This window comes from Anolis carolinensis, chromosome 6 (assembly GCF_035594765.1).
Source record: "Anolis carolinensis isolate JA03-04 chromosome 6, rAnoCar3.1.pri, whole genome shotgun sequence".
Taxonomy (NCBI): domain Eukaryota; kingdom Metazoa; phylum Chordata; class Lepidosauria; order Squamata; family Dactyloidae; genus Anolis; species Anolis carolinensis.
Genome location: NC_085846.1, coordinates 117,622,656 through 117,646,746, shown reverse-complemented (window position 1 = coordinate 117,646,746; position 24,091 = coordinate 117,622,656). Strand labels below are relative to the sequence as shown.

At 44.9% G+C, this 24,091-nt stretch overlaps 1 protein-coding gene across 2 annotated transcripts in view; it reads right to left on the bottom strand.

Moving 5' to 3' along the window:
- The window catches only part of LOC103281104 (KAT8 regulatory NSL complex subunit 1), a 40,288-nt gene extending 19,903 nt beyond the window's left edge, over positions 1-20,385 (bottom strand). For both annotated transcript variants that reach the window (XM_062984596.1, XM_062984597.1), the window contains exons 1-3: positions 19,696-20,385; positions 9,092-9,233; positions 399-587 (exon numbers count right to left, since the gene is read on the bottom strand). In XM_062984596.1, the coding sequence (XP_062840666.1) occupies positions 399-587; positions 9,092-9,233; positions 19,696-20,099 (735 nt within the window). In that variant the 5' untranslated portion in view covers positions 20,100-20,385. The remainder of the gene's footprint in view (positions 1-398; positions 588-9,091; positions 9,234-19,695) is intronic.
- Positions 20,386-24,091: the final 3,706 nt, after the last annotated feature.

The following is a 24,091-nucleotide window of genomic DNA, read 5'->3' as shown; positions in this document are numbered from 1 at the left end:
AATAACAGCAGGCAGGCCAAGTAGAATGAAAGTCAGCTATTTATTGACACAGCATGTAGCAAGACTTTTTACAAACTCATGCGCTCAGCAGCTAATAGATCTACCCCTCCCATTTATCTAAGCCTGGGTGTATGTCTGTGTGTGTGTGTGGGGGGGGGGGGGGGAGTTTAGAACCTAGGATATGTAGAAGCCAGTACCATTCTAAGCACTAGAAATCTCCATTATAAATTATAAAATAAATGAATTTCAAATCACCCAGTAATCAAGTGCACATTTTTTTCAAGACCTAGTCCAAGGCAATGTGGTTTTAAGAACAAGAGGCAACACTCTGCTAAGTTTTTTCTGGATCAATACTGCCCCCATTTGTGTAGAGGAGCCTGCTTTCTCCAGACACTGACCTGTTTCTCTGCATTCTGCAGGAGGTAGGAAGGGATGCAAGGAGACGGGTTACACTGGCGGTCTCCAGGAGGCACCTTTGGGAGGCAAGAGGAGGAGGAGGACAGGACTTTATTCTTTCTGACAGAGCCTAATGGACCTGGCTGTTTCATCACACCTCCGTGCTGGAGATCTCCCAAGACAACAGGGCCCTGAGGAACGAGAAGAAAATGTAGTTGCTTACCTGTAACTGTGTTTCTTCGAGTGGTGTTCTGTGGAATTCGCACATATGGGATTTCCTACTGCGCCTGCGCAGCATTTCGGAACCTTCTGGAAGCTCTAAGTGAAACTTTTCGGCGCGAGCCCCGCCCACTCTCCCCAGTAGAGTATATAAGGCCCTGTGGGCGGGGCTAGGCAGTTCCCCGCCGCCAGGAAGCAGCTATAGCCCAGTGGCATGAAATCAGCGGGGAGGATGGGCGGGTTGTGCGAATTCCACAGAACACCACTCGAAGAAACACAGTTACAGGTAAGCAACTACATTTTCTTCTTCGTGGTGCTTCTGTGGAAATCGCACATATGGGAGATTAACAAGCTACTCACCGGAGGTGGCGGGTCATGCCACGCACGAGAAGAGAACTGCTCTCCCAAACGCCGCGTCCTTCTTAGCCATGATGTCAAGTTTGTAGTGTGAGGCGAAGGTGAATGATGATGACCACGTCGCCGCCTTACAAATATCCTCAAGGGGGATCCCTTTGAGAAAGGCTTGGGATGCCGCTACGGCTCTTGTGGAATGCGCCGTCACCCTTTGCGGAGGTTCTTGGCCCGCAAGTCTGTACGCTAGACGAATCGTCGAAACTATCCAGGAGGCTAAGCGCTGGGAAGAGACGGGGGTGCCCAGTGCATCCGGCCGATACTTGAGAAAAAGACGAGGTGACTTTCTAAATTCCGATGTCCTTTGAATATAAAACGCCAGTGCCCTCCTGACGTCCAAGGAGTGCAGCGCCACCTCCAGTGCTGAAGAGGGGTTCTGAAAAAAGGCTGGTAATGAAATGTCCTGACACATGTGGAATCTCGAAACGACCTTAGGTAGAAATGTGACGTCCGTCCTCAACACCACTTTGTCGGCGTGGAAACGTAAGTATGGCGGATCAGCCCTGAGGGCGCACAGTTCACTGGCCCGCCTCGCAGATGTGATGGCTACAAGGAAGGCTACCTTCCAGGAGAGATGGCAGATATCGCAGGAGGCCAATGGCTCGAAAGGAGGCTTTGAAAGTTGGGAGAGCACCAGCTCCAGGCTCCAAGCAGGTGGTGGTGGTGTTGCTGGAGGATGCAAGTTCTGAAACCCCTTTAGGAAGAGCTTCACTAGGGGGTCCTGGAAGCAAGAATGACCCAAGGGCCCTTTCCTATACCATGATAAGGCGGCTACGTAACATTTCAAAGAAGCAAGGGAGAGGCCTTCTTTTGAGAGGTGCACAAGGAAGTCCAGAATCACCGGCGTAGGGGCCGAGATGGGATCCAGTCCCTGGGGTTCAACAAACTTCCTAAACCTATCCCACTTATACTTATAAGCCTTCTTTGTTGAGGATTTCTGAGCCGCCTGAAGAATCGCCCTCACTGGGGAAGAGAGGGCTTGTGGGGCCTGATCCTCCACCCTGTGAGTCGCAGAGTCTCTATGTCCGGATGGTTGACTCTGCCGTTGTGGAGCGTCAAGAGATCTGGTGAGGGTTTGAGCTGGAGATATTCCCCTCTGGCAGCCTGCCAAAGGGGGGCGAACCACGTCTGACGGGGCCACCAAGGGGCCACAAGAATGCAATCTGAGTTGTCCGCGATCAGTTTGGTGACCACTTTGCCTACCAACGGAAGGGGTGGGAACGCGTAGAGCAGGTCCCCCGACCATGAGAAGCGGAACGCGTCCCCCAGGCATCCCGGGCTCGCATGGGGCCGTAGGCGAGCGCAGAAGGCGGGGCAGTGGCTGTTCTGAGGCGACGCAAAAAGATCTATCGTTGGCCAACCCCAGCGACGAGCCAGGAGTCGAAACTCTCTGTGGTTCAGTTGCCACTCGTGGCTGGATGAAGGTGACCTGCTCAATGCGTCCGCTAGCACATTGTCCTTCCCTGGAAGATGGACAGCTTGGATCCGCATCCGTCTGCGCACGCACCAGTCCCATATTCTCAAGGAGAGGGCCAACAGGGCCTTCGAATGTGTCCCGCCCTGTTTGTTTATATAGTACTTGACTGTGGTGTTGTCTGTTACTATCCTCAGTGTCTTTCCTTTGAGACTCTGAACGAATGCGCGGAGTGCCTTTTCTACGGCCAGTAGTTCGAGAATGTTGATGTGCAGGGAGCGGTGATGATTGGACCATTTCCCATTGACGGTGAGGCCATCGAGGTGCGCTCCCCAGCCATACTGGGACGCATCTGTCGTGAGCTCGTGAGTAGGTTCTGATGGTTGGAAGGGGAGGCCCGCCAGCAGGTTGCGCCTCCTTGTCCACCATGTCAACGAGTTGACGATGCCGGCCGGAGGGGTCAGACGCATGTGTTGACTGTCGAGGAGCGGGTTGAATGCTCCTAAGAACCATATCTGAAGCGGGCGCATCCTGAGCCTCGCTAGGTCTACAAGCGACGTAGTAGAGGCCATGTGGCCAAGGATGGACTGGATACCCCAAGCTGTAGTGCGTTTCTTTACGCAGAGTCCTGTAACTGCCGCACGAATGGTGCGAAAACGATCTTCCGGCAGATAGGCCTTCGCGACCACAGAGTCCAAAGTAGCCCCAATAAACTGGATCTTTTGCGTCGGAGTAAGTTGGGACTTTTCTTCGTTTACTACAAGTCCAAGCCTCTGCAGGAGGGAGAGGGTAAATGAAATATCAGATTCAAGGTGAGACCTAGAGTGGCTGACCAGAAGCCAATCATCTATATAAGGAAAAACTATAACGCCATTCTGTCTAAGGTACGCAGCTACCACGGCCATGCATTTAGTAAATACTCTTGGCGCTGTGGAGAGGCCGAAAGGAAGTACGTTAAAAGAAAAACAGGTGTCACCAACCATAAAACTCAAAAACCTTCGGTGCGAGTGCCGTATCGCCACGTGGAAATAGGCATCACGCAAATCAACCGTAGCAAACCACATGCCCTTGTGGAGAAAGGGGAGGATGGAAGCTAGTGTCACCATCCTAAACCTGCGGGCCCTAATGTGACGGTTGACGGCCCTTAGGTCAAGGATGGGGCGCATACCGCCACCTTTTTTGCGGACTAGAAAGTACCTCGAAAAGAAGCATCTCCTGACTCTACCACGAGGCGTTTTAGAAATCGCCCCTTTCCTTAGTAGGGTAGCTACTTCCTCCCGGAGGCATTCAGAAGGTGCCGTTGGGCGAGGGGTTCCGGTGTGGGGGTGGGAAAAAAACTCAATGGCGTAGCCATTCTTTACGATGTCTAGAACCCATGCATCTGATGTTATCCCTTTCCATGCCTCTAGGTATGGGGCCAACCTATTCCTGAATAGGAAACGTCCGTCCTCTACCCCAGAAGGGTGCAGCGTTGAGGTCGACGAGTGACCAGAAAACTCAACTTTAACAGAACTATGAGAAGGCCAACCTTCAACAAGGGGGTCCGAACTTGGAGGGGATGGCAAGTCAAAGGACTCGCTAAAACCGGCGTCTTTGCTTCTCACCTGGCTTGCCTCCCCCCCGTGCTTGAGACCTATAGGGGAATGATGACCTCCTAAGTCCCTGGGGACGAAAAGGAAGCTTTTGCTTTCCTCTAGAGGATGGAGGGCTAGCCCTTCTGGAGCGGTAGTATTGCCCCCAACGACGTCTCTGATAATAGTAGTAAGATGGTTGAACGCCATATTTGTGGGCTGCTTGGGTGACCTCGTGAGTATCTTTAATCTCGGCGTCAGTTTCAGGGTTGAACAAACCCGCCTCATCTAGAGGGAGATCTTCAATGACGGACTTTGCTGACGGCGACAGGTTAGCTGCCCGCAGCCAGGCATGGCGTCTCAGAGAGATTGCTCCCGCCAGAAGTTTGCCGGACGCATCGGCTGTATTCTTTGCCAGCTCCTTTTGGAGATCCGATAAGAGGACGGCCTCCTGACGAAATGCCCTCGCTAGGGCCTGATCCCCGTGAGGGAGCAAGTCAATGTAGGGGGCAATTTTGTCCCAGAGGTACGACTGATATGCCCCCATGTAAGCCCCATAGTGGGCAATGCGGGCGAACAGGCAGGCTGAGGTGTAGAATTTCTTCCCGAAACTATCCAATTTCCTCCCTTCTTTATCTGGGGGGGTTGGTTGGGATCTTTGTACTGCCTTAGGCTGGGTCACGTTCACCACCCTCGAATTCAGCTTAGGCTGCTTTGCCAGCCATGAGACTCCGGAGAGATCAACCTTATAGAGAAACTCTGCCCTCCTTGGGGTTGCAGGCAATGAGGCTGGTGGGACTCCTTCATTTTTTACTAACTCTACCAAGTATGGGAGATAAGGTAATGATGTAGTAGCTGGGGCCTGTTGCTTTGAAGAAGGAAATACTGGGTCTTCCACAATTTTGGAGGGCTTTGGAGTGGGAAGATTTAGAGCCCTGGAGAGTCTTATCAGTAAGGCAGTGAAACTCCTAATGTCCTCAGCTGAAGGAGGATCGACATCCTCATGAGGGTCAACCTCCGAGATTGGGCCTTCTTGAGTCTTCCCAGCCTCATTTCCAAGTTGAACTGCCTGGTCGGGATCCAGGGATCCGATTCCGTGAGCTAGTTTTGAAGTAGACGCTTGCTCCGGCTGGGAAGCCACTTGCGCCATTGGAATGCTGTTGGCTGCGAAAGGAGGCCCCGTTCCCAGCGCTGCGCCTGAGGCTGGGCGCTTTGCCAAGAGGGAGGAGTCTGGGCCTTCAGGAGCCCGCCCCAAATTCAAGGCTTCGCTATGTGGGCGTGGCTCCATCAGCGCGCCCAGCGGTGAGGCTGCATGGGCGTGGCTTCCCCCTGAACCCGGCGTTAGCTGGCGGCCGTAGGAATCGAGAGGGTAGAATCCCTCGAATCCAGGAGGTGGGAGGGGGTAAGGAGGAAGGCCATGGCCATAGAACATAAATGGGAAGCGTGGGTCCGGAGGAAAATAGCTTGGCCCGTATGGGTATGGAGAGCCCCGTTGCAGGGGAGATCTTGAGTTCCTCGGGCTCAGGGAGGAGGAATGACGGCGGTGGCGGCTTGAACGAGCCCCTCTGGGCCTCTTGGGAGAGGGAGAGGAGCTTTGTGAGCTGGAAGTGTAACTTGATCTCCTGTCTCTTCTCCTCTCTCTCCTCCTCCCCCTCAGCGCCTCCTGCTGTACGCTCGGCACCCTAGGTACCGGCTGAGCAGGGATAATTCTCGGAGGAGAAAGCGCTCGCGACGCCAACGGTTCCACCGGAGTCAAAGGAGGGGGGCCCTGCAATCCGGGGGACCCATCCGGTAAGTTTTCAGCGTTATCTGGGGTTTGTGAGGCAAGCTGGGGCCGGGGCCTCTGCAGAGGAGCGCTTCCTATATGCTTAGTCTTTTTTGCCTTCTTACGGCCCTCTTTCGCCCTGGGAACCGCTTTTTGAGAAGTTCCAAGACCTGAGGAGATTGGGGGTTCTTCCTCCGCGCCATTTTGAGGCGCTTGCAGCGGTGAGGGGCCCACTGTGGAAGGGGAATCCCTCCCCTCAGCTGCGGGAATAGTCATCTCAGCTTCGACAGCCGCCGTCGGAGCTACTGGGGCCAGGGCCTGCTCGTAAAGGAGCGCTTTTAACCTAGACTCGCGATTTTTCCTGGCCTGAGGGGTAAACCCCCGGCATACTTGGCAGGCTTGGGAATTATGACTCTCCCCCAGACAGAGGAGGCATTTCGAATGGCCATCGGCCTCAGGAAGCTTGCCTCCACACGCCCCACATTTCTTAAAAAACGAAGCCATCGTCACTAGCCTGCCTAGGGTTGTCCAAATGCCAAAGTCAAGTCCTTTCCGAGTTGTTAGGGTTGAGAGAGGTGTCACGTAGCGATAAAACCGGTCCGAGTCAAGTCCAAAAAGTCAATCAATAAATCACACAGAGCTAGAGGTTCCTTAGATGCTGACTGAACGGCGGAAAAAAGGAACTGCCTAGCCCCGCCCACAGGGCCTTATATACTCTACTGGGGAGAGTGGGCGGGGCTCGCGCCGAAAAGTTTCACTTAGAGCTTCCAGAAGGTTCCGAAATGCTGCGCAGGCGCAGTAGGAAATCCCATATGTGCGATTTCCACAGAAGCACCACGAAGAAGAAAAATATTCATATGCACAAAGAACCAGACACAGAGAAACTCTGGCAAAAATAAAAAATGAATCTAAGAATTCAGACTGGCAAAGATCTGGACACTAACCCAAAGAAATTTACAACAGGGTAGTTGTATGTCTTTCGGGCTGTGTGGCCATGTTCCAGAAGTATTCTCTCCTTTACAACACTAAACCCAGCACCATCTCATAATGTCATTTCTGATACTACAAGACAGTGTCAAAGTGTGCACACCATACATGTATCAAGCATTCCAAATAAGAGAACTAAATAACTCCAAAGAAATAGGAGATTAATTGAATAATGTTCAATAATGCAATCTGCTAAGCATTTCAAGAATGGCAATTTGGATAATGCAAGCTGAAACACAGTCTTGCATTTAAAACAAAGGCCTCTGTGCAAAATCCTTGCCTCTCCAACCTGTTTCCTAGAAGCTGAGGATATACACACACAAATACAAACTGTCTACATTTAGAATTAAACTCCTCAATCCGCAAACTAAGACCCCTTTCACACAGCTGTATGAATTTCACATTGAACTAAATTATATGACAGTATGGACTCAGATAATTCAGTTCAAAGCAGATATTGTGGATTATCTGCCTTGATATTCTGGGTTATACGGCTGTAGCAGAGAATGATGTAAGAGGAAGATTTTGGGACTCTTCTGTGAAGTCTTATCTATACCACCTGCTTATCAACCTAACCAAATCCACATACTTTATCATGAAAGTCATTAAACTTGCTGTGTTATCTAACTAAGCAAAGCTAAGAACGCAGTAAGGCTCTGGACCTGAGATGTCAACTACCATATATACTCGAGTATAAGCCGACCCGAATATAAGCCGAGGCACCTAATTTTACCACAAAAAAGCTGGGAAAACATTGACTCCAGTATAAGACGAGATACTAATAAAATTAAGGCTTCAGTAGTTTAAATGTTTTTGAATCTTTACATCAAACTGTAATTTAAGATATGATTGTTCAACTCTGATTAAATCATTATTTTCATCTTCTTCAATGGAAATGTGCTTATGTATCCTTTTAATAATAATAGAGTGAAATAATACATGTAATAATAATAACAACAAATGCAGTAAAATAATAAATGTATTAATAATAAAAATAGAGTAAAATGTAAATGTGACAACAGAGTAAAATAATGTAATAATAAAAATTAATAGAGTAAAATAAATGTAACAATACCAATAATAATAGAGAAAAATAATAAATATACCACATATACTTGAGTATAAGCCGATCTGAATATAAGCCCACCAGAATCCTCACCCAAGTATAAGCCGAGGAGGTTGTTTTTCAGTCTTAAAAAAGGGCTGAAAAACTAGGCTTATACTCGAATATATACAGTACTTTGGACATCTTTCAAACACACAATTCAGGTTTCTGTGTATTTTGCTCCAGACTGCATTTTTGTGAACCAATTTTGATCCAACTCAGATTCCAAACATTTTCATGCCAGTTCGTAAGTGAGTAAACTTTTGTATTTTTCTAGAAAATTGCTGGTTTTGTTTCGTTTTGTATGAAAACTGAAATGAAACAAAGTTTAAGGACTATATGCACTACCAACTAAACTTTTTAAAATTAAAAGCTTAAGTTAAACCATCAACATCAACTCAAAGGACACCAGGTGAATATCACACAGACAACTGTTTCTATCAGGTGCCGCAATGTGAGAACATGTTAAATTCAGGATGTGTCATCTGAGTACCAAAGAAAATCATGCAGTTTGATTGCATCTTCCCACACAATCAATTCACTGGATTAAATGTACATGTGGTTAATAGGCCTGATATTCTTATCAGCATTTAAGATGAACTAGTTCCCCTCAAGCAAAGAAGTAACTCTGTAGCGTTTCAACCACAAGGACAACTCAGCAGCAAATATCACCATTAAAGGATGTCTAAGGAAGAAATCAAATCTGAAAACTTCTGTTAAAGAGTGGAGACCAAAAAAAGAAAGCAAAGTATATTCTGGGTGTGAAAGAAAAACAATGTGGAACAACTCAGGAACAACGTAACAGATTTGTAAGACAAGATACACTCTTAAAAGTAGGCCATCATTACAATCTCAGTGTTAGAATCCAGACCATATAATTCAAAGAATCTGATTTATTTCTTTTAAGAACTGTGGTCATTAACAAATTAAACACTCTGAAATCCCAACAAAGGCCCACCTAGCTCAAAGGGGAACATTTTCATATTGCTAAAAATAGCAACTGGCTACAAAGTCAAACCACAAATTATCAGCCTCAGATTTTTCATTAGTATATATCCTTATTCTATTGTTAATCTAGTCCGAAATTTCCACGATAATCCAGACCTATAGTGCACAGCTGTAACCCTCTTGGATGACATTTGGTGTATTATCTAAATAGTGATCTAGTGACGCTAAAAGAGGAAGTTAAAATAAATCTCCTGAAAAGTCTGAAACTGCCTGACCTTGTTGGCACGAAGTTGCTTGTAAACGTCGGTCTGCTGCCTTATGCGATACTCCAGGTCCGTCACCTGAGCCTGCAGCCAGGTCCATCGGCAGATGATGGCCGCTCTCTCCACGGCCCACTGGTGCTCGGCTAGCCGTCGCCTGAAAAGGAAGCGTTTGCATGTTGTTAGCAACACTTTCTCACACTTCAATCTCTTTGCATAGTTCTAATTATAAGACATACATAAGTGACAAGTATATAGCAAATGCCTACTAAAAGCAATAAATTTCATTTCCCCATGCCATGTCCCAATTCATGTGTTTCTAGCAAGAAAGATCGTGCCTTTTAAAATCCAGTCTTTTAAGAATCAAAGTGCCACCTCCTTCTTGAAGAAAAGTAAAACAAAAACATTTAAGTATCATGGACAAGACCTTGTAGGCTATGAGACAATTAAACCCAGGACTGCACAGCAATATACTGCAGACTTATCCATCCATTGGTAAGGCTTTAAAAAGCAAATCAGACATAATTTAGGGAGCTGACAAAGGCCATTTACTACTTCCAAACGTATCAAAGGAAATATGTTTCCAAGTAACAACTGATATATACAGTAGAAGACAGCTTACTACTTTCCTGCTCTGTTTGTGGGTTCACCACAGGAAATGAGGAAATAAGCTGGATAGCCCCTTCTTATTAATTTAATGTATATCTCCTTCCCTAAGCACAAGTGAAGTCACCATAAGGACATTCACAAAAAGAAAGTTTCCTATCCCTCCTCCACTCTGTAATTTTAGCACTTCATCATTATTCGTGGATTCCCAAGAGTGGTCTTTGTGGCTCACAGGGAAAGGAGGGGACTGGAAACTTCTGTGACTGTGCTAATGTTCACTTATCTCAGGATCAGAACTCCTACCGCCAAAGGCATCTGTGGCTATTGCTTGGATCACTCCACTTCCTGCTGTGATTTCCCAAGGGCTTTATTTCTGCTCCTGGACCTAAAACCAGCTCCCACATAGCCCTCCATGACCTTGCTGGCCCTGTTCTCATATCCTGTTTGATCCTCGCCTGGATAAAACACTCCTCCAGATGCACTACTTTCAGCCATTATGAAGTCCCTTGCTCTTTCTACCACATTTGCCCTTTTGCCAGCTTGACCCTTACTCACTCTGTCCCAAAACATTTCCACAAGGCAACAAATCCCCATCATGTTCTCAATTCCTGAAGACCTCTGAGCTCTTTTTCTGTTGTTCTGATGAAAAACAGGAAAACATATGAATGATAACTGGCCTGTCCCCCTGCCTTAGAACCTAGGGGATTTATAGTAGCAAACCCATTTGGAACAGAACGTTCTGAATTGGGTTCACTGCCACTGAAACAAATATTCCCACTTTTCTTTACAACAGAAGAAAAAAACATTTATTTCAAAAACCCCAAAAGAGAAACAGAATCCTTATTAATACAATTTTCTGAAAACGCTTTCTAAATTAAGCTAAGGTCTTTAGGTAAAGCTCACAGTTCAGTGGCAGAACACCTGTTGGAAGCATTAGTTCCCAGGTTCACTATCTCTTGACATTTCTAGGGAAAGTGAAGAAAAACTCTGATCTGAAATTCTAGAATCGCTCTGGATCAGACACTACTGAGCTACATCTGAGGTGGGAATTGGGTGGCTTTCCAGCTCGGGCTGTGGCGCAGGCTGGAGAGCAGCTGCAATGAATCACGGCAACGAATCACTCTGACCAGGAGGGAATGGGTTCGAGGCCCGCTCGGAGCCTATGTTTGTCTTGTCTTTGTTCTATGTTAAAAGGCATTGAATGTTTGCCTATATGTGTAATGTGATCCCCCCTGAGTCCCCTTCGGGGTGAGAAGGGCGGAATATAAATGCTCTAAATAAATAAATAAATAAATATTGTTAGACTCCTACATCCATCAGGCCTAGGACACTCAACTGGTGGCAGTAAATGCTGGGAGGCTGCAGTTCAGCAAGAGCTGGCAAGACACATAAATCCCCAGCCTGAAGAGGGGGAGTCAGAGGGAAGTTTCTACACTACTATCGTTGTCAACTGAAAATATTTAACCATTTCAGGATACGCAGCAGAATTGTCACAATTTAGTTTTGTCTTCCTCTTAACATTAAATCTGAGATCTGAAACTAGGACTCAGATCTACACACTATTAAATGACACACCTGAAACGTACAAACTCAGGATAGACAATTAAAGAACTACAGGCAGTCCCCGAGTTGCAAGCATCCAACATGCAAAGGATCCCAGGGCTGAGACAAGAAGAAGCGAGGGAAATCTACCCCCTGGAAGGGAAGTTCACTCCTGACAGAGTTGGGGGAAAGAGGTCTCCACTAGAGCATTATCATCAGTGCTTGTTTCTCTTATCTGCAACTTGGGGATTGTCTGTATTTCAAACGCAATTGGTGGTAGTTCTCATTTTCATAGGTCTTTTTCACACTATACAATTACAACACTTTGATAGAACTAACTGTTATGGCAGCATCTCATGTTCAGCGAGGTGTGCAGAATTCTCTTTTCAGCGATCTCTAGGGCTCCACAGTACTAAAAATCTGAGGAGTCCACAAGAGAAATATAGCTATGTAGATAGAATGCTATCGTGCATGAAGTGTTTCATGTAGAGTGAAAGAGAATCCTTTAAAGCTTTTTGCAAAGAGTCAAACTTAAGTTATTTAGTTCCTCAGCTTTAGAAAGCAACATTTAATATTGAGGCAGATTATGAAATTTCATTTATGTTGCTGCCTTGAAAAATGCTGTCTCCCAAGCGTGTATTGAGGACAAATAAATGCCATCTATGGCTTTTTCATCTTGTGAAAGGACCTTCATTTCTATCAGGGGTAGAGTTTGTGCGAGACTCAAAATCAGCTGAGCAAATTAAGCCTCTCTGGAAAGATTAGAACAATCTGATTGCACTATCCATTTACTCTGTGAATTGGAAATGCTGCAGTGCTATTAAAATGCGTGTGAGTCAGTAATTTGCCTTTCTGGTGTCCTGTTAAATTCAAAAAAATGAAATTAGATTATAAAACCACCTCCCCCCCCCCCTCCCCCCACATCTACAAGTCTGGCATGTTCATCTGCAATGTGTTAACCTGGTAATGTTTCAATTTAAGACAAGTTATAATTGTGGAAATATCAGAGTGGTAACAACCAAATAGTGGTCAAGCCTGAAAAGTTGATTCTAGTTTTGCAGTCTTGCTCTAACAATGCAGACTAATCTTTTTAGAATGAAACCATTTGTTTGCTCCCTGATAGCCCCTGCAGTGCTGCTGACTCTTGTGCGCACATGTCTTTGCTACTCAGTGGTGAAGCTTGATTTCTTTCAGGATGGAAGAGCAATCTTTAGTTCCCAATCTCCATCAAACAGAGCCTGCAACCATTAGCTTCATTGCGTTAGAACAAGGATGGAAAACAAACACAGGATTGTAGGCAGTCTATTTCTGTTTTTGAAAAATGCTTTGATGTCCAGAAGTCAAGGGTGGGCTCTGTAGCCTCTTTGAAAGGCGGGTGTCAACTTCTAGATGTTCTTAGGAATGCTCATTTATCCTTTCACAATAAGAAAAATTGATAGGGGGTCAAGGCTGTGTGTGCTTTGTCCATCCTGACAACGCACTGCAGCAAATATTGTCATTTTGATCTCTCTAGTTCTTCATTTTTACAGCAGCAAACACAGAAGTATGTGACACTTCATCCATGTCAACCAAATCTTGTTTTATACAAGGGCTTGCAAGAAGATAGCCAGTGCCTTAAGTGCATAGCCTCACTTGAGACAGTCCCAGAGGACAATGTTGTGGGATAAAAAGTGAGATAACTGGCAATTTGCCAAACTGAAGGCAGATGTAAATATTTTGAGATCTTGTTAACCAGGCTATCAGGACCAGAATGATATCTCTTTAAAGAAGATGCTGTTGTGTTCTGTGCCTCCAAGTTCTTTCTGTTTTGTGGTACTTCTAAGGCAAACATACACAGGGTTTTCTTGGCAAGACCACCTGAGTGTCTGGTCTGGATTATTATCTATCATATGTGAAAAGGATGGAAACCATAATGCATAATATCCCAGACTTTGTGTGGTTATATACGATTGCTTTTAGACTTGTAATGTTCTTTTATATGGGTGTGAGGCATTGAATCTTTGCCATTTACTATGTTGTGAACCGTTTTGAGTCCCCCTCAAAGGGTGAGAAAAGCGGTATGAGTGAACCAAGTGAACCATGTTACTTTCGATGGGACAGTGGACTGAGAAGAGAATGCAGGAGGCCTTAAGTGAATAAGTGAAACGGTGGATAAGTGAAACCACATATATCAGTTCCGTGGATACAAAAGTCATACTGTAAAAAAAAAATATTAATTTCCCCTCATGCTAGATTATTTTTGCAGGTCAACCTTTGACAGCTTATAATGCTTTCCAAGTTCTCAGTGTTTCTATTCTGGCCGCGCCTAGTAAAACCAAAGTCTTTTTGCTTCTCATTTTCTCTTTTGAAAAAATGTAAGACAGTGCATCCTGTTTTGCCCTTTGTCTAAATCTAAACTTTTATCCCAAGACTCAATGACATTACACTGAATGAGAATCCTGTAAATTTTTGCCTGGTAGAAATGTGTCCTTCTACAAGTTGAACAAAAAGCAAAGGTTTGCAGAGGAAAGTGTTAAAATCTGTAGCAGCGGAAATGTTTTCTTTGTTTAGGGGAGTGATGTTTATTTTGGATGTCTGTCAATATTCTGAGCACTGGCTTGAAATTGTTAATGAGAAGTTATGAAAAAAACTAAAAGATTTCCTGTAGTGCGCACACCATGTTTAGTCACAACTAAAGTAAAACCATTGAATCAGTAAAGTTTACATAACTGTTGATTTTCTTGTCCGTTCAGTTGGTCTATGTAATACTTTTAAACACTGGATTTAGGCCAGTGTCAATAAAAACCACAAAGAGTATTCGCTTTTAGTTATTGTTCTTACCAGTTTCCTTTTTGCTAGTAAAGGGGACTTGCAGAATGCAAGCCAAAAGCAAACTAGTAAAAAAAAAAAGACAGGCTTAGTTTCTATATTAAGTACTTTTCTCCTTTTCCATTGTCAGCATGGGTTGAAGCTATGGACCCAAGGAAATCAGGAGTTTTATCATTTCAATGCTGGGTTTGGAATATGACATTTGATTTATTTTCTGGCCTTACGTGGAGCTGGTCCTATAAGGTAGAGGGAGGTTGTTTACACTGAATAAAAGACTGCATTAGATACTGCGAGAATTAATGATTTTAGGGGATCACTGGATTTTTTTAATAATGGGAAGATTGATGTTCTTAGCAGGTTACATGCCTTGGATTTTATGTCTCTCACTCAGCCCCTTTGACAGCATTTACATTCTAGGAAACTATCTTACTGTATGCAAAGACAGAACCTTAAAGCTAGGAACAAATGAAGTCTGTCTTCTTTTCCAAAGCTCTGGGAATGCTATTTTCCATTCAATCTTCAGGCACAGTTTATTGGTTTTCCTCTTCCCTCTGTATACAGGCAGTACCCAAATTACAAACAAGATAAGTTCTGAAGGTTTGTTCTTAAGTTGAATTTATTTGTAAGTTGTAACAGATACATTTTAAATGTAACTCCAGCTAGCTAGCTAGATAACCTTTGGATAGCATAGAGAAGGGTTAACACTCCTATGGTGTTTGTTTCGCTGTCTGTGCCCCTGCTCAGAGGATTTCACCTCACTTTCTGTCCCTGTGATGACTAGATGGACATATTTTGTCAAGTACGGATAAATAACATTGCAGATGCTGGTCTCATCGCTATGGGGCTAGTACTATATTTATAATTAGATGTTCTTTGGGTTCAAACAGAAATAAAGTAGCGTGTGGAATGGAGAGACTCATCTTCAAATCCAGCATAGGAAATTACTCTGGATGCATTTCTCCAGTGCACCTGCTGGTACACAAATATTAATTTTGTGGGGCTTTGACTTAAAAGTTTATTTACCTTAATACCCTTTACACTCATTTCAGAACTTTATATATTTATACAATCAGGGAGTGAATCAAAGGCTGAAATGACAACAAAGAGCTCTTTCTAAGTTAAGGGCTCTTGGCTCACCCCACTTTCAACCCAACTTAGCACATAGCTGCTTAACTAGCTATGTCTTTTTCTGGATGTTCTGGTTACCGCCCACTTGATTATTAGAACACTCTCTTACATTGTGCTGTCCATAAAAAATGTTTTGAAAGTTCAACTGGTACAAAATGACACTACCAGGTTGTGCATTAAAATATAGACACATTGATTTCTCTTGCTTTACATTGAATTAACCCAGGCTGTTGGTTTTAATCTGAAGTTCTAGTGGATTTGTCCTCCTTAAACCAAAAAGGTAGCTTTCCCCAATATGCATCCTTTTTATACTAGCCATCATCTGACTCCTTGACTCCAGTTGCCTAATACTGGTGTATTTCAAAGTCTGTTCAGTTGTTTGGTCAATATAAAGGAATTCCCTCATCAAGGAGGTCACAGATTCTTTAGAGCAGAGGTCCTTAACACAGATTTGTGGCTCATAAATGCAAAATCATGTATCAGCCCACAAACACAACACCAATGCATACATATATTTTTCACAGAAGGAAAGCTAGTAATCCTCAGGAAAACACATAGCAGAAAAATATATGCTGCAAAAGATGTGCCCTTAAAGCTCATACACTCAATGACACATGAAGGGAAGCCCAACCCATAACACCACTATCTCCAAACACAGGACGCCATAAATCACCCACCATCAAAGACAAATAGTACCCCATAAAAAACCCTCTGGTCACAGAAAGCACTGATTCTCAGATCACTTATGCCAGCCACAAAAGGCCCTCCTCAATCCCTATAAACTCTTAAGGAAATTTTTAATAATGAAAAATCCTTACTTAGGCATGCTGACGTTGCAAGTCTGATTCTGGGTCATTCAACAAAGCATTGTTAAAACAATTCTTGAACACGGTATAACTTGAAACTAATGCTGTGCTAATGCTGGTTTCGCCTTTCAAAACCAATAATGTTAACAGAAAATGGCAAACAAAAATGTTCATTTCCTGCCCCTCAATGGTCACTATGGTTTTATAATCTCATCCTGCTGTTCTTAGCCAGGCTGCTCTGTTGTATTGCGTGCCTTCAAATTGTTTCTGGCTTACTGCAAACCTAAGCCTAAAGTACAATAGGGTTTTCTTGACAAGATTGGTTCAGAGGGGCTTGCCTCTGTCTTTCTCTGAGACTGAGAGGATGTGACATGCCCAAGGTCACCTAGTGCAGGGGTCCTCAAACGTTTTAAGCCGAGGGCCAGTTCATGGTTCCTCAAATCTGTTGGGGGAGGGAAGAGACTACCATTTGAAAAAAAAAACAAATTCCTATTAACACTGCACATATCTTATTTGTAGTGTAAAAAACATGAAAGAACAAGACAGTGTTTAAAATGAAGAACGATTTAAACCAACATAGCTTACCAGTATTTCAATGGGAAGAGTGGGCCTGATTTTTGACTGATGAGAGTCATGTTAATGAGGATTGTTGTTGTGGGCCTTCAAATAGTTTCAGACTCAGAGCAACCCACGTCTAAAATTTAGGGCGGGTGCAAGTAAATGACCTTGGAGGGCTGCGTGGCCCACAGGTGTCTAATCCAATGCACAAACCACTACACCTCCCTGGCGCTCAGGCTGCTCTCTTTTTTTCTGTTTCGGATTTCTTACCCATTCCAAGAGCTTTCAAGTTGAAAGGCACAATAGTGGGTTTTGTCATTTAGTACTTGGACAGGGAATATAAGCTGTGTTTCAGGGGAGGAAAATGACACATATCCATTGCCTAAGAAAATCCTACGAACCCTAGATGATTTGAAGACTTATATAGACAAAACCAATCCCTCTGCCTTGCATTTATGCAAATGCTAGATTTCAGAATGCAAAGTTAACTTCTTACTTACTTTGACACATTCGCCCTTTGGCCTAGACTTGTGTTTTATATCTGTTTTTAACGCTTTTTCCTGCAATATTGTTTTTATGATGGTTTTACTGATATTGTTGATTTATTGTTGTAAATTTATGTGTTTTGATTTGTTTTTATATTGTGATGTTGGGCAAGGCCCCATGTGAGCCGCCCCGAGTCCCTACGGGGAGATGGGGCGGGATACAAGAATAAAATTATTATTATTATTATTATTACAGCATTATACAGTTGGGTTGGACTGGCTGGCCTTTGTGTTCTCTTCAAACTCTACGATTCTAAGCACCTATAAGCACCTACAGATTTTGGTATTCCTGGGTGTGCGCCAACAAAACCTCAGCATATACCAAAAAAAGAGGAGGAGGAGGAGGAGAAAAAGAAAAAGAAAAGGAGAGGAAAGATGAGAAGCGTCTTAAAATCTATGATCCTCTAGGAAGGCCCTTCTCTCTGTCCCACCACCTTCTCAGGCATATTTCGTGGGAAAGAGGGAGAGAGGGCCTTTTTGGTGGTTGCTCCACTTGGACTTTGGAACTCCCTCCCCCTTTGCAAGCAGGTTAAGACACATCTTTGCAATCAGGCATTTGGGGGAGAAGGAGGGGCACGTTGCTGGGGAAGCTGTGGATGGGATTTGTGGGAAGGATATTTACTTATTAATGTAATTATTATTTTACCTTTCGTATCCATGAAACAAATATTTTATTGGTTTTTAAACAATGTCTATAGTAATATGTGTTTGCCTTGCTTTTAAATTGCATTGTGCAGTGTTATGTTTTTATTAGCCTTACTGAGTCCCTAGAGGGAAGAAGAGCAAGATAGAATAGAAATGAAGTAAATAAAATAAAAGAAAGAATGGTAGAGAGATAAAGAGGACAAAGAGGAGAGGAAAAAAGGAGAGAAACTGAAAAAGTAAAAAAAAGAAAGGAATAGGATAGGATGAAGAAGAAAGAGGAGGAGGAGGATAAAGGAGGATGAAGAAAGGAAGACAAGGGGAAGGAAGAGGAGGGGGAAGAAGAAGAAAGGGTGAAGAAGGAGGACAACAATAACAAGGGGAGAGAAAGAAGTGGGAGAGAAGATGAGAAGAGGAAAAGGAAGAGGATGAGAAGGAAAAAGAAAGAGGATGGGTGAAAGAAGAAGAAAAAGAGGAAGAAAAGGAGGAAGGGGGAAGAAGAAGTGGAAAAGAAAGAGTAGGAGGGGAAGAAGTTCAAGAAAGAAAAGAGAAAAAGGGGAATGAGAAGGAGAAGAAGGAGTGAAAGAACATGAGGAGAGGGAAGAAGAAGAGAAAAAGCAAAAAGAGAAGGAGGCAAACAAAATTCTGGGAGAAGAAGAAAAAATAGAGAGGAGAGGAAAAGGAGAGAAAGAACAAGAGGAGGGGAAAGAAGAGGAGGAGGAGGAAGGGGAAAAGAAAAGGAAGAAGATGAAAAGAGGAGGGGAAGAGGTGGGAAAGTAGGAATAGAAAAACATGAGGAGGAAGAGGAAGAGAAGGAGGAGAGAAGAAGAGGAAATGGAGAAGGAGAACAGGGATGGGGATAGGAAGAAGAAATGAGAGGAAAGGGAAGAGAGAAAGAACATGAGGAAGAGGAAGGAAAAAAGGAGGAGGGGGAAGAAGAGAAAAGGAAAGAACACAAAGAGGAAGGGAAAAGGAGGATGAGATGTAGAAGAGAATAAAGGAGGAGAAAGAGAAGGAGAACAACAACAGAGGGGGAAAGAAATAAGAGAAGACGGAGGTGAGATAAAGGAGAAAAAGATCATGAAGAGAAGGAGGGGAAGGAGAAAATGAAATGGAAGAATAGTAGAAAAGGGAAAGGAGGAGGAAGAGAAGGAGGAAAGAAGAGGAAAAGGAGGAGAAAGAAAACATGGAGGGGGAGAGATAGGAAGAAGAGGAGGAAAGGAAGGGGGAGAATGAGGATAAAAAACAACAGGGAGAAGAGAAACAGAACGAGAGAGAGAGAGAGAGAGAGAGAGAGAGAGAGAGAGAGAAGAGGAAGGTAAAGTAAAGGGGTGAGGAAGAAGGGGGAAAGAGGAGAAGAAGAGGAGAAAAAAGGAAGGAACGGAGAAAATGAAAAGGAAGAATAGTAGAACAAGAAGAGAAGGAAAGAGAAGATGAGGAGGAAAAGGAGGAAGAAAAGAACTGGGCGGGGGAGGAAGAAGACATGAGAAAAAAGAGGGGAGAAAGGAAGAGGGGAAGAGAAGGAAGAATAAAAAACACTAGGGGAAGGAAGAGATGGAGAACAGGTTAAGGGAGAGGAAGAAGAAAAGAGACACAAAAGGAGAGAGAAAGAACACGAAGAAGAAAGAGAAAAGGAGAGGAAGAGGAGAAAAGGTACTGTACAGTTTTTATGTGTGTGTAAGCCGCCCTGAGTCCTCTCTTGGGTGAGAAGGGCGGGATATAAATGTTGTAATAAATAAATAAATAAAAGGATGAGCTGAAGAAGAGGAAAAGGGGGGAAGTGCATGAGGAGAAGGGAAAAGGAGGATGAGAGGAACGAGAGGAAAGGAAGGAGGGGAGGAAGAAGGAGAAGAAAAACAACAGGGAAGGGAGAAACAGAAGGAGAGAGAGAAGAGGAAGGTGAGGTAAAGGAGGAGGAGAAGAACACGAGGAGGAGGAAAAGGAGGAAGGGAGAACCGCTCTGAGGCCTGCTTTCGGGGCTTACCGGGGGTCTGGGGGCGTCGGCGGGGGCGCCTCGGGGTCCTCGCTGTCCGACGACGACGAGGAGGAGCAGCAGGAGGAAGAGGAGGAGGACACCGAGGAGGAGGCCGAGGAGGCGGTGGCGTCGGAGTCGCAGCCGAGCTGGGCGGCGCGGAGGCGGGCGGTGGCTGAGGAGGCCAAGCGGCGGAGCTCCGGGCCCAAAGTGGCGGGAGAGACGGAAGAAGGCGCCGCCGCCAGGCCGGCCAGCTGCTGCCGGACGTGCCGCTCCACTTGCCGGGCCTGCAGCGCCCGCAAGCGGCGGCACAGGCTCCGCGCTCGGCCCCACAGCGCGGCCTGCCGGGCCTCGGCCTTCTCCTCAGGCGGAGGCGGCGGAGGGGAGGGCGGGGAAGCAGCCGGGAGGGAGGCCATGAGGGGAGCCGTCGCTCGTCGCCGCGCTCGTTCCCCTCAGGGCGGGCCTGGCCTCTCCATGGCCGCCTCAAGGCCCGCCATTTTCCCCTCAGGCGAGGCGCGCGCATGCGCGGAAGGCGAGGCGGGAGCAATGGAGGCTCGCTTCATCACTCGGCGAAGGATGTCCTTTGCTGGCGCGGGGAGGGGGGGCGGCGCGGGCTCACGGGGCTTCCCTGCGCCTGCGCCAGAATCATCGGAATGAGCATGCGCACAACCGCCCACACAAAGCACCACCAAGTCCGACCTACTGGAAGCCTGCGCCAGAATCATCGGAACGAGCATGCGCACAACGGCCCATCTCCGACAGGACTTGCCACAATGAATTACGCGCATGCGTGCAACTCGCCAAGATTGCACAACCGCACACACAAAGAACCTCCGCTATCTCCGACAGGACGACTTGCCGCCATGATTACCGCGCATGCGTGCAGCTCGCCAGGATTGAGCATGCGCACAAACGCTGTGTACATTCAATCAACAGAAAAGGAAAGCCAAAGTGTCCACACAGGTGGGCACTCTAGGAAAATGTTGGAGTTTATTTATTTATTTACAATTTTACCCCACCTTTCTCACCTGAGGGGACTCAAGGCAGCTTACAACACCGGGCAAAATTCAGTGCCAAACAAATCAATACGAATCAACAACATATTTAAAACCATTAACAATAATCAATAAAATACATTATACAAGAATTAAAAACATATAAATTACTTAATTCCATTATTCTGAGAACCTTGCACATAGACCTTATATAGTTATTATTATTATGGTTCATTTCAAGGCAAATGAGAGAGATGGGTAATAAATAAAATTTATTATTATTATTATTACTGTATTATTATTACTAAATGAGTATCTTGCACCAAAATCTCTTTTTATCCCTGTTTATTCTGTTTAAACCATTGAGGTGTACAAATCAGAAGGTTGCGAAGACTGTTCATTATTCGTATTTATATAATTATATTATTATATCAGAGGAGCCTGCTTGCTCTATCAATATTTAACATCTACACAAATTACCAGCCACTGCCAGAAAGGACAGAGATTTTCATCTATGCTGACAATCGTGCCATCACTGCTCAAGCAGGCAGCTTTGAAATGATTGAACAGAAGCTCTCTGGAGCTTCAGGTGCTCTTACTGTTTACTACAGGGAAAACCAACTGATCCCTAATACATCTAAAATGCATCTCGAGTTCTGAGGATTCCCTGGGAAGGAATACCACTGGAACATTGCAGCACAACAAAATATCTGGGTGTCACTCTGGACCATGCTCTGACTTATAAGAAGCATTGCCTGACTATCAAGTAAAAAGTAGGTGCTAGAAATAATATTGTACAAAAGCTGATAGAACCTGGGGATCACAACCAGACACAGTGAAGACATCTGCCTTTGCGCTTGGCTACTCTGCTGCTGAATACGCATGCCCAGTGTGGAAGACATCTCACCACATTAAAACAGTGGATGTGGCTCTTAATGAGACATGCCACATTATCACAGGTTGTCTACGCCCTACACTGCTGGAGAAATTAGCCAGTATTGCACCACCTGACTTCTGTCGGGAAGTAGCAGCCAACAATGAAAGGACCAAGGCAGTGACATCTCTGGCACATTCCCGGTTCAGATATCAGCCTGCATGCTGACGTCTTAAATCAAGAAATAGCCTCCTAAGATCTACAGCAATCTCGCAGGAACACCTCAGCAAGCAAGAGTCCAAAAGTGGCAAGTCAAAATCCGGAATCTCAATCAGTAGTTCAGATCGGATAAGACACTCCCTCCTAGGCACACAGAAGACGGGGTGACTTGGAAGCCGCTGAAAAAACTGCGCTCTGAAACCACGAGATGCAGAGCCAACTTGCAGAGGAAATGGGGCCACAAAGTGGAGTCCATGACATGCGAGTGTGGAGAAGAGCAAACCACAAACTACTATTACAATACAGCCTGAGCCCTTACACATACGCAATGGAGGACCTTCTTATAGCAACTCCAGAGGCAGTCCAAGTCGCCAGCTACTATTCAAAGGACATTTAGTATCATGCCAAAGTTTTAACTTCGTGTTTTTTTTCTATAAATTATAACTGTATTCTCAATTCACTTCTGACATGATCGATAAATAAATAAATATATAATGCAACATCCAGGATTCTATAACATTGAGCCAAGGCAGTTAAACAGGCATCAAACTGCATTAATTCTACAGTGTAGCTGCACCCAATGCAAAGATGAATTACTTAGGTTTTTTCCCAAGAATTTATTTGGAATGGGCAAAATGTGAAGGCTTTCTAAATGGCAAATGTTTTAATGTTCCACTAAGGGTTTTAAATCTTACCTTCACGTGATTCCCCTTTGAAATCCAGGCATTGCCGATGGCTTGAAACATATATAGCATTGCCAGATAATCCACCAGGTGAGCATTGGGTTCCATCTGGAAAAAAACATTTCAACAAACATGAAGGTGAATCTCGAATCATATGCAATTAACTAAAGCCATTAAATGAAGTATGTACTAATTAACTCATTGAATGAGCCAAAGAAACGAGAAGAATAATGAGAGAGCTTTCTCTCTGGGTTTATACACTGTAGAAATGAAAAGGAAACTTGAAGGAGATAGCCCGGGTATGGTCAAACTTGGGCCCTCCAGGTGTTTTGGACTTCAACTCCCAGAATTCCTAACAGCCAGTAGACTGTTAGGAATTCTGGGAGTTGAAGTCCAAAACACCTGGAGGGAGGGTCCAAATTGGCCCATGCCTGTGATAGCCCAACAGGTATAGCCCAGAAGATGAGAGCAGACCTGAAGGTGACAAACCAGCAAAGTAAATCCCAGAAAAAGAGGAAAGAGTAAAGGGTGAAAAGCCAACAGGTAAAGACAGGAAGTAAAGGCCAGAAGAAGAAGAAGAGTTGAAGGTGAGTCCAACAGGTAAAGCTCAGAAGATGTAAGGCATAAAAGGTGACAATCCAACAAGTCAAGCCCAGAATAAGATCAGACAGTCTGGCAAATACAGGCCGAAAGAGGGGTGAGCTTAATGTGACAGTTAAACAGGTAAGGCCCAAAAAAGAGGAAAGAGTTGAGGCAGGGGTCCCCAAACTAAGGCCCGGGGGCCGGATGCGGCCCTCCAAGGTCATTTACCTGGCCCCTGTCCTAAACTTTACCTGGTCTTTGGAGGTCTCTTTGCTTACTTATAGCCTTATGAGATCGCCTAGATGGTCTTTGAAGGTCTCTTTGCTTAGCTACAACCTTATGAAGCCATCTAGATGGCTTTTGGAGGTCCCTTTCCTTACCTATGGTCCTATAAGATGGTCTAGATGGCCTTTGAGGGTCTCTTTCCTTACCTATGGTTTTATGAGATTGTCTAGATGGCCTTTGGAAGCCCCTTTCCTTATCTATGGTCTTATGAAACCATCTAGATGGTCTTTGAGGGTCCCTTTCCTTATCTATGGTCTTATGAGACCATCTCGATGGTCTTTGGAGGCTTCTTTGCTTACCTATGTCTGAAATGACTTGAAGGCACACAACAACAACAATCCTAATTTTGGACTATTTCATCATAGTCCGGCCCCCCAACAGTTTGAGGGACTGTGAATCGGCCCTCCACTTAAAAAGTTTGAAGACCCCTGAGTTGAGGTGACAGTTCAACAGGTAAACACTAGAAGAGGGGAGAACTGAAAGGGATAAAATCCAGAAGAAGTGGGGGGGAGAGAGTTGAAGGCGGTAAAAGATAAAGGTTTTCCCCTGACATTGTCCAGTTGTGTCCGACTGTGGGACTTTGTGCTCATATCCATTTCTAAGCCAAAGAGCTGGCGTTGTCTGTAGACACCTCCAAGATCATGTGGCTGGCATGACTGCATGGAATGCCATTACCTTACCACCGGAGCGGTACCTATTGATCTACTCACATTTGCATGTTTTCGAACTGCTAGGTTGGCAGAAGCTGGGGCTAACAGCAGGAGCTCACT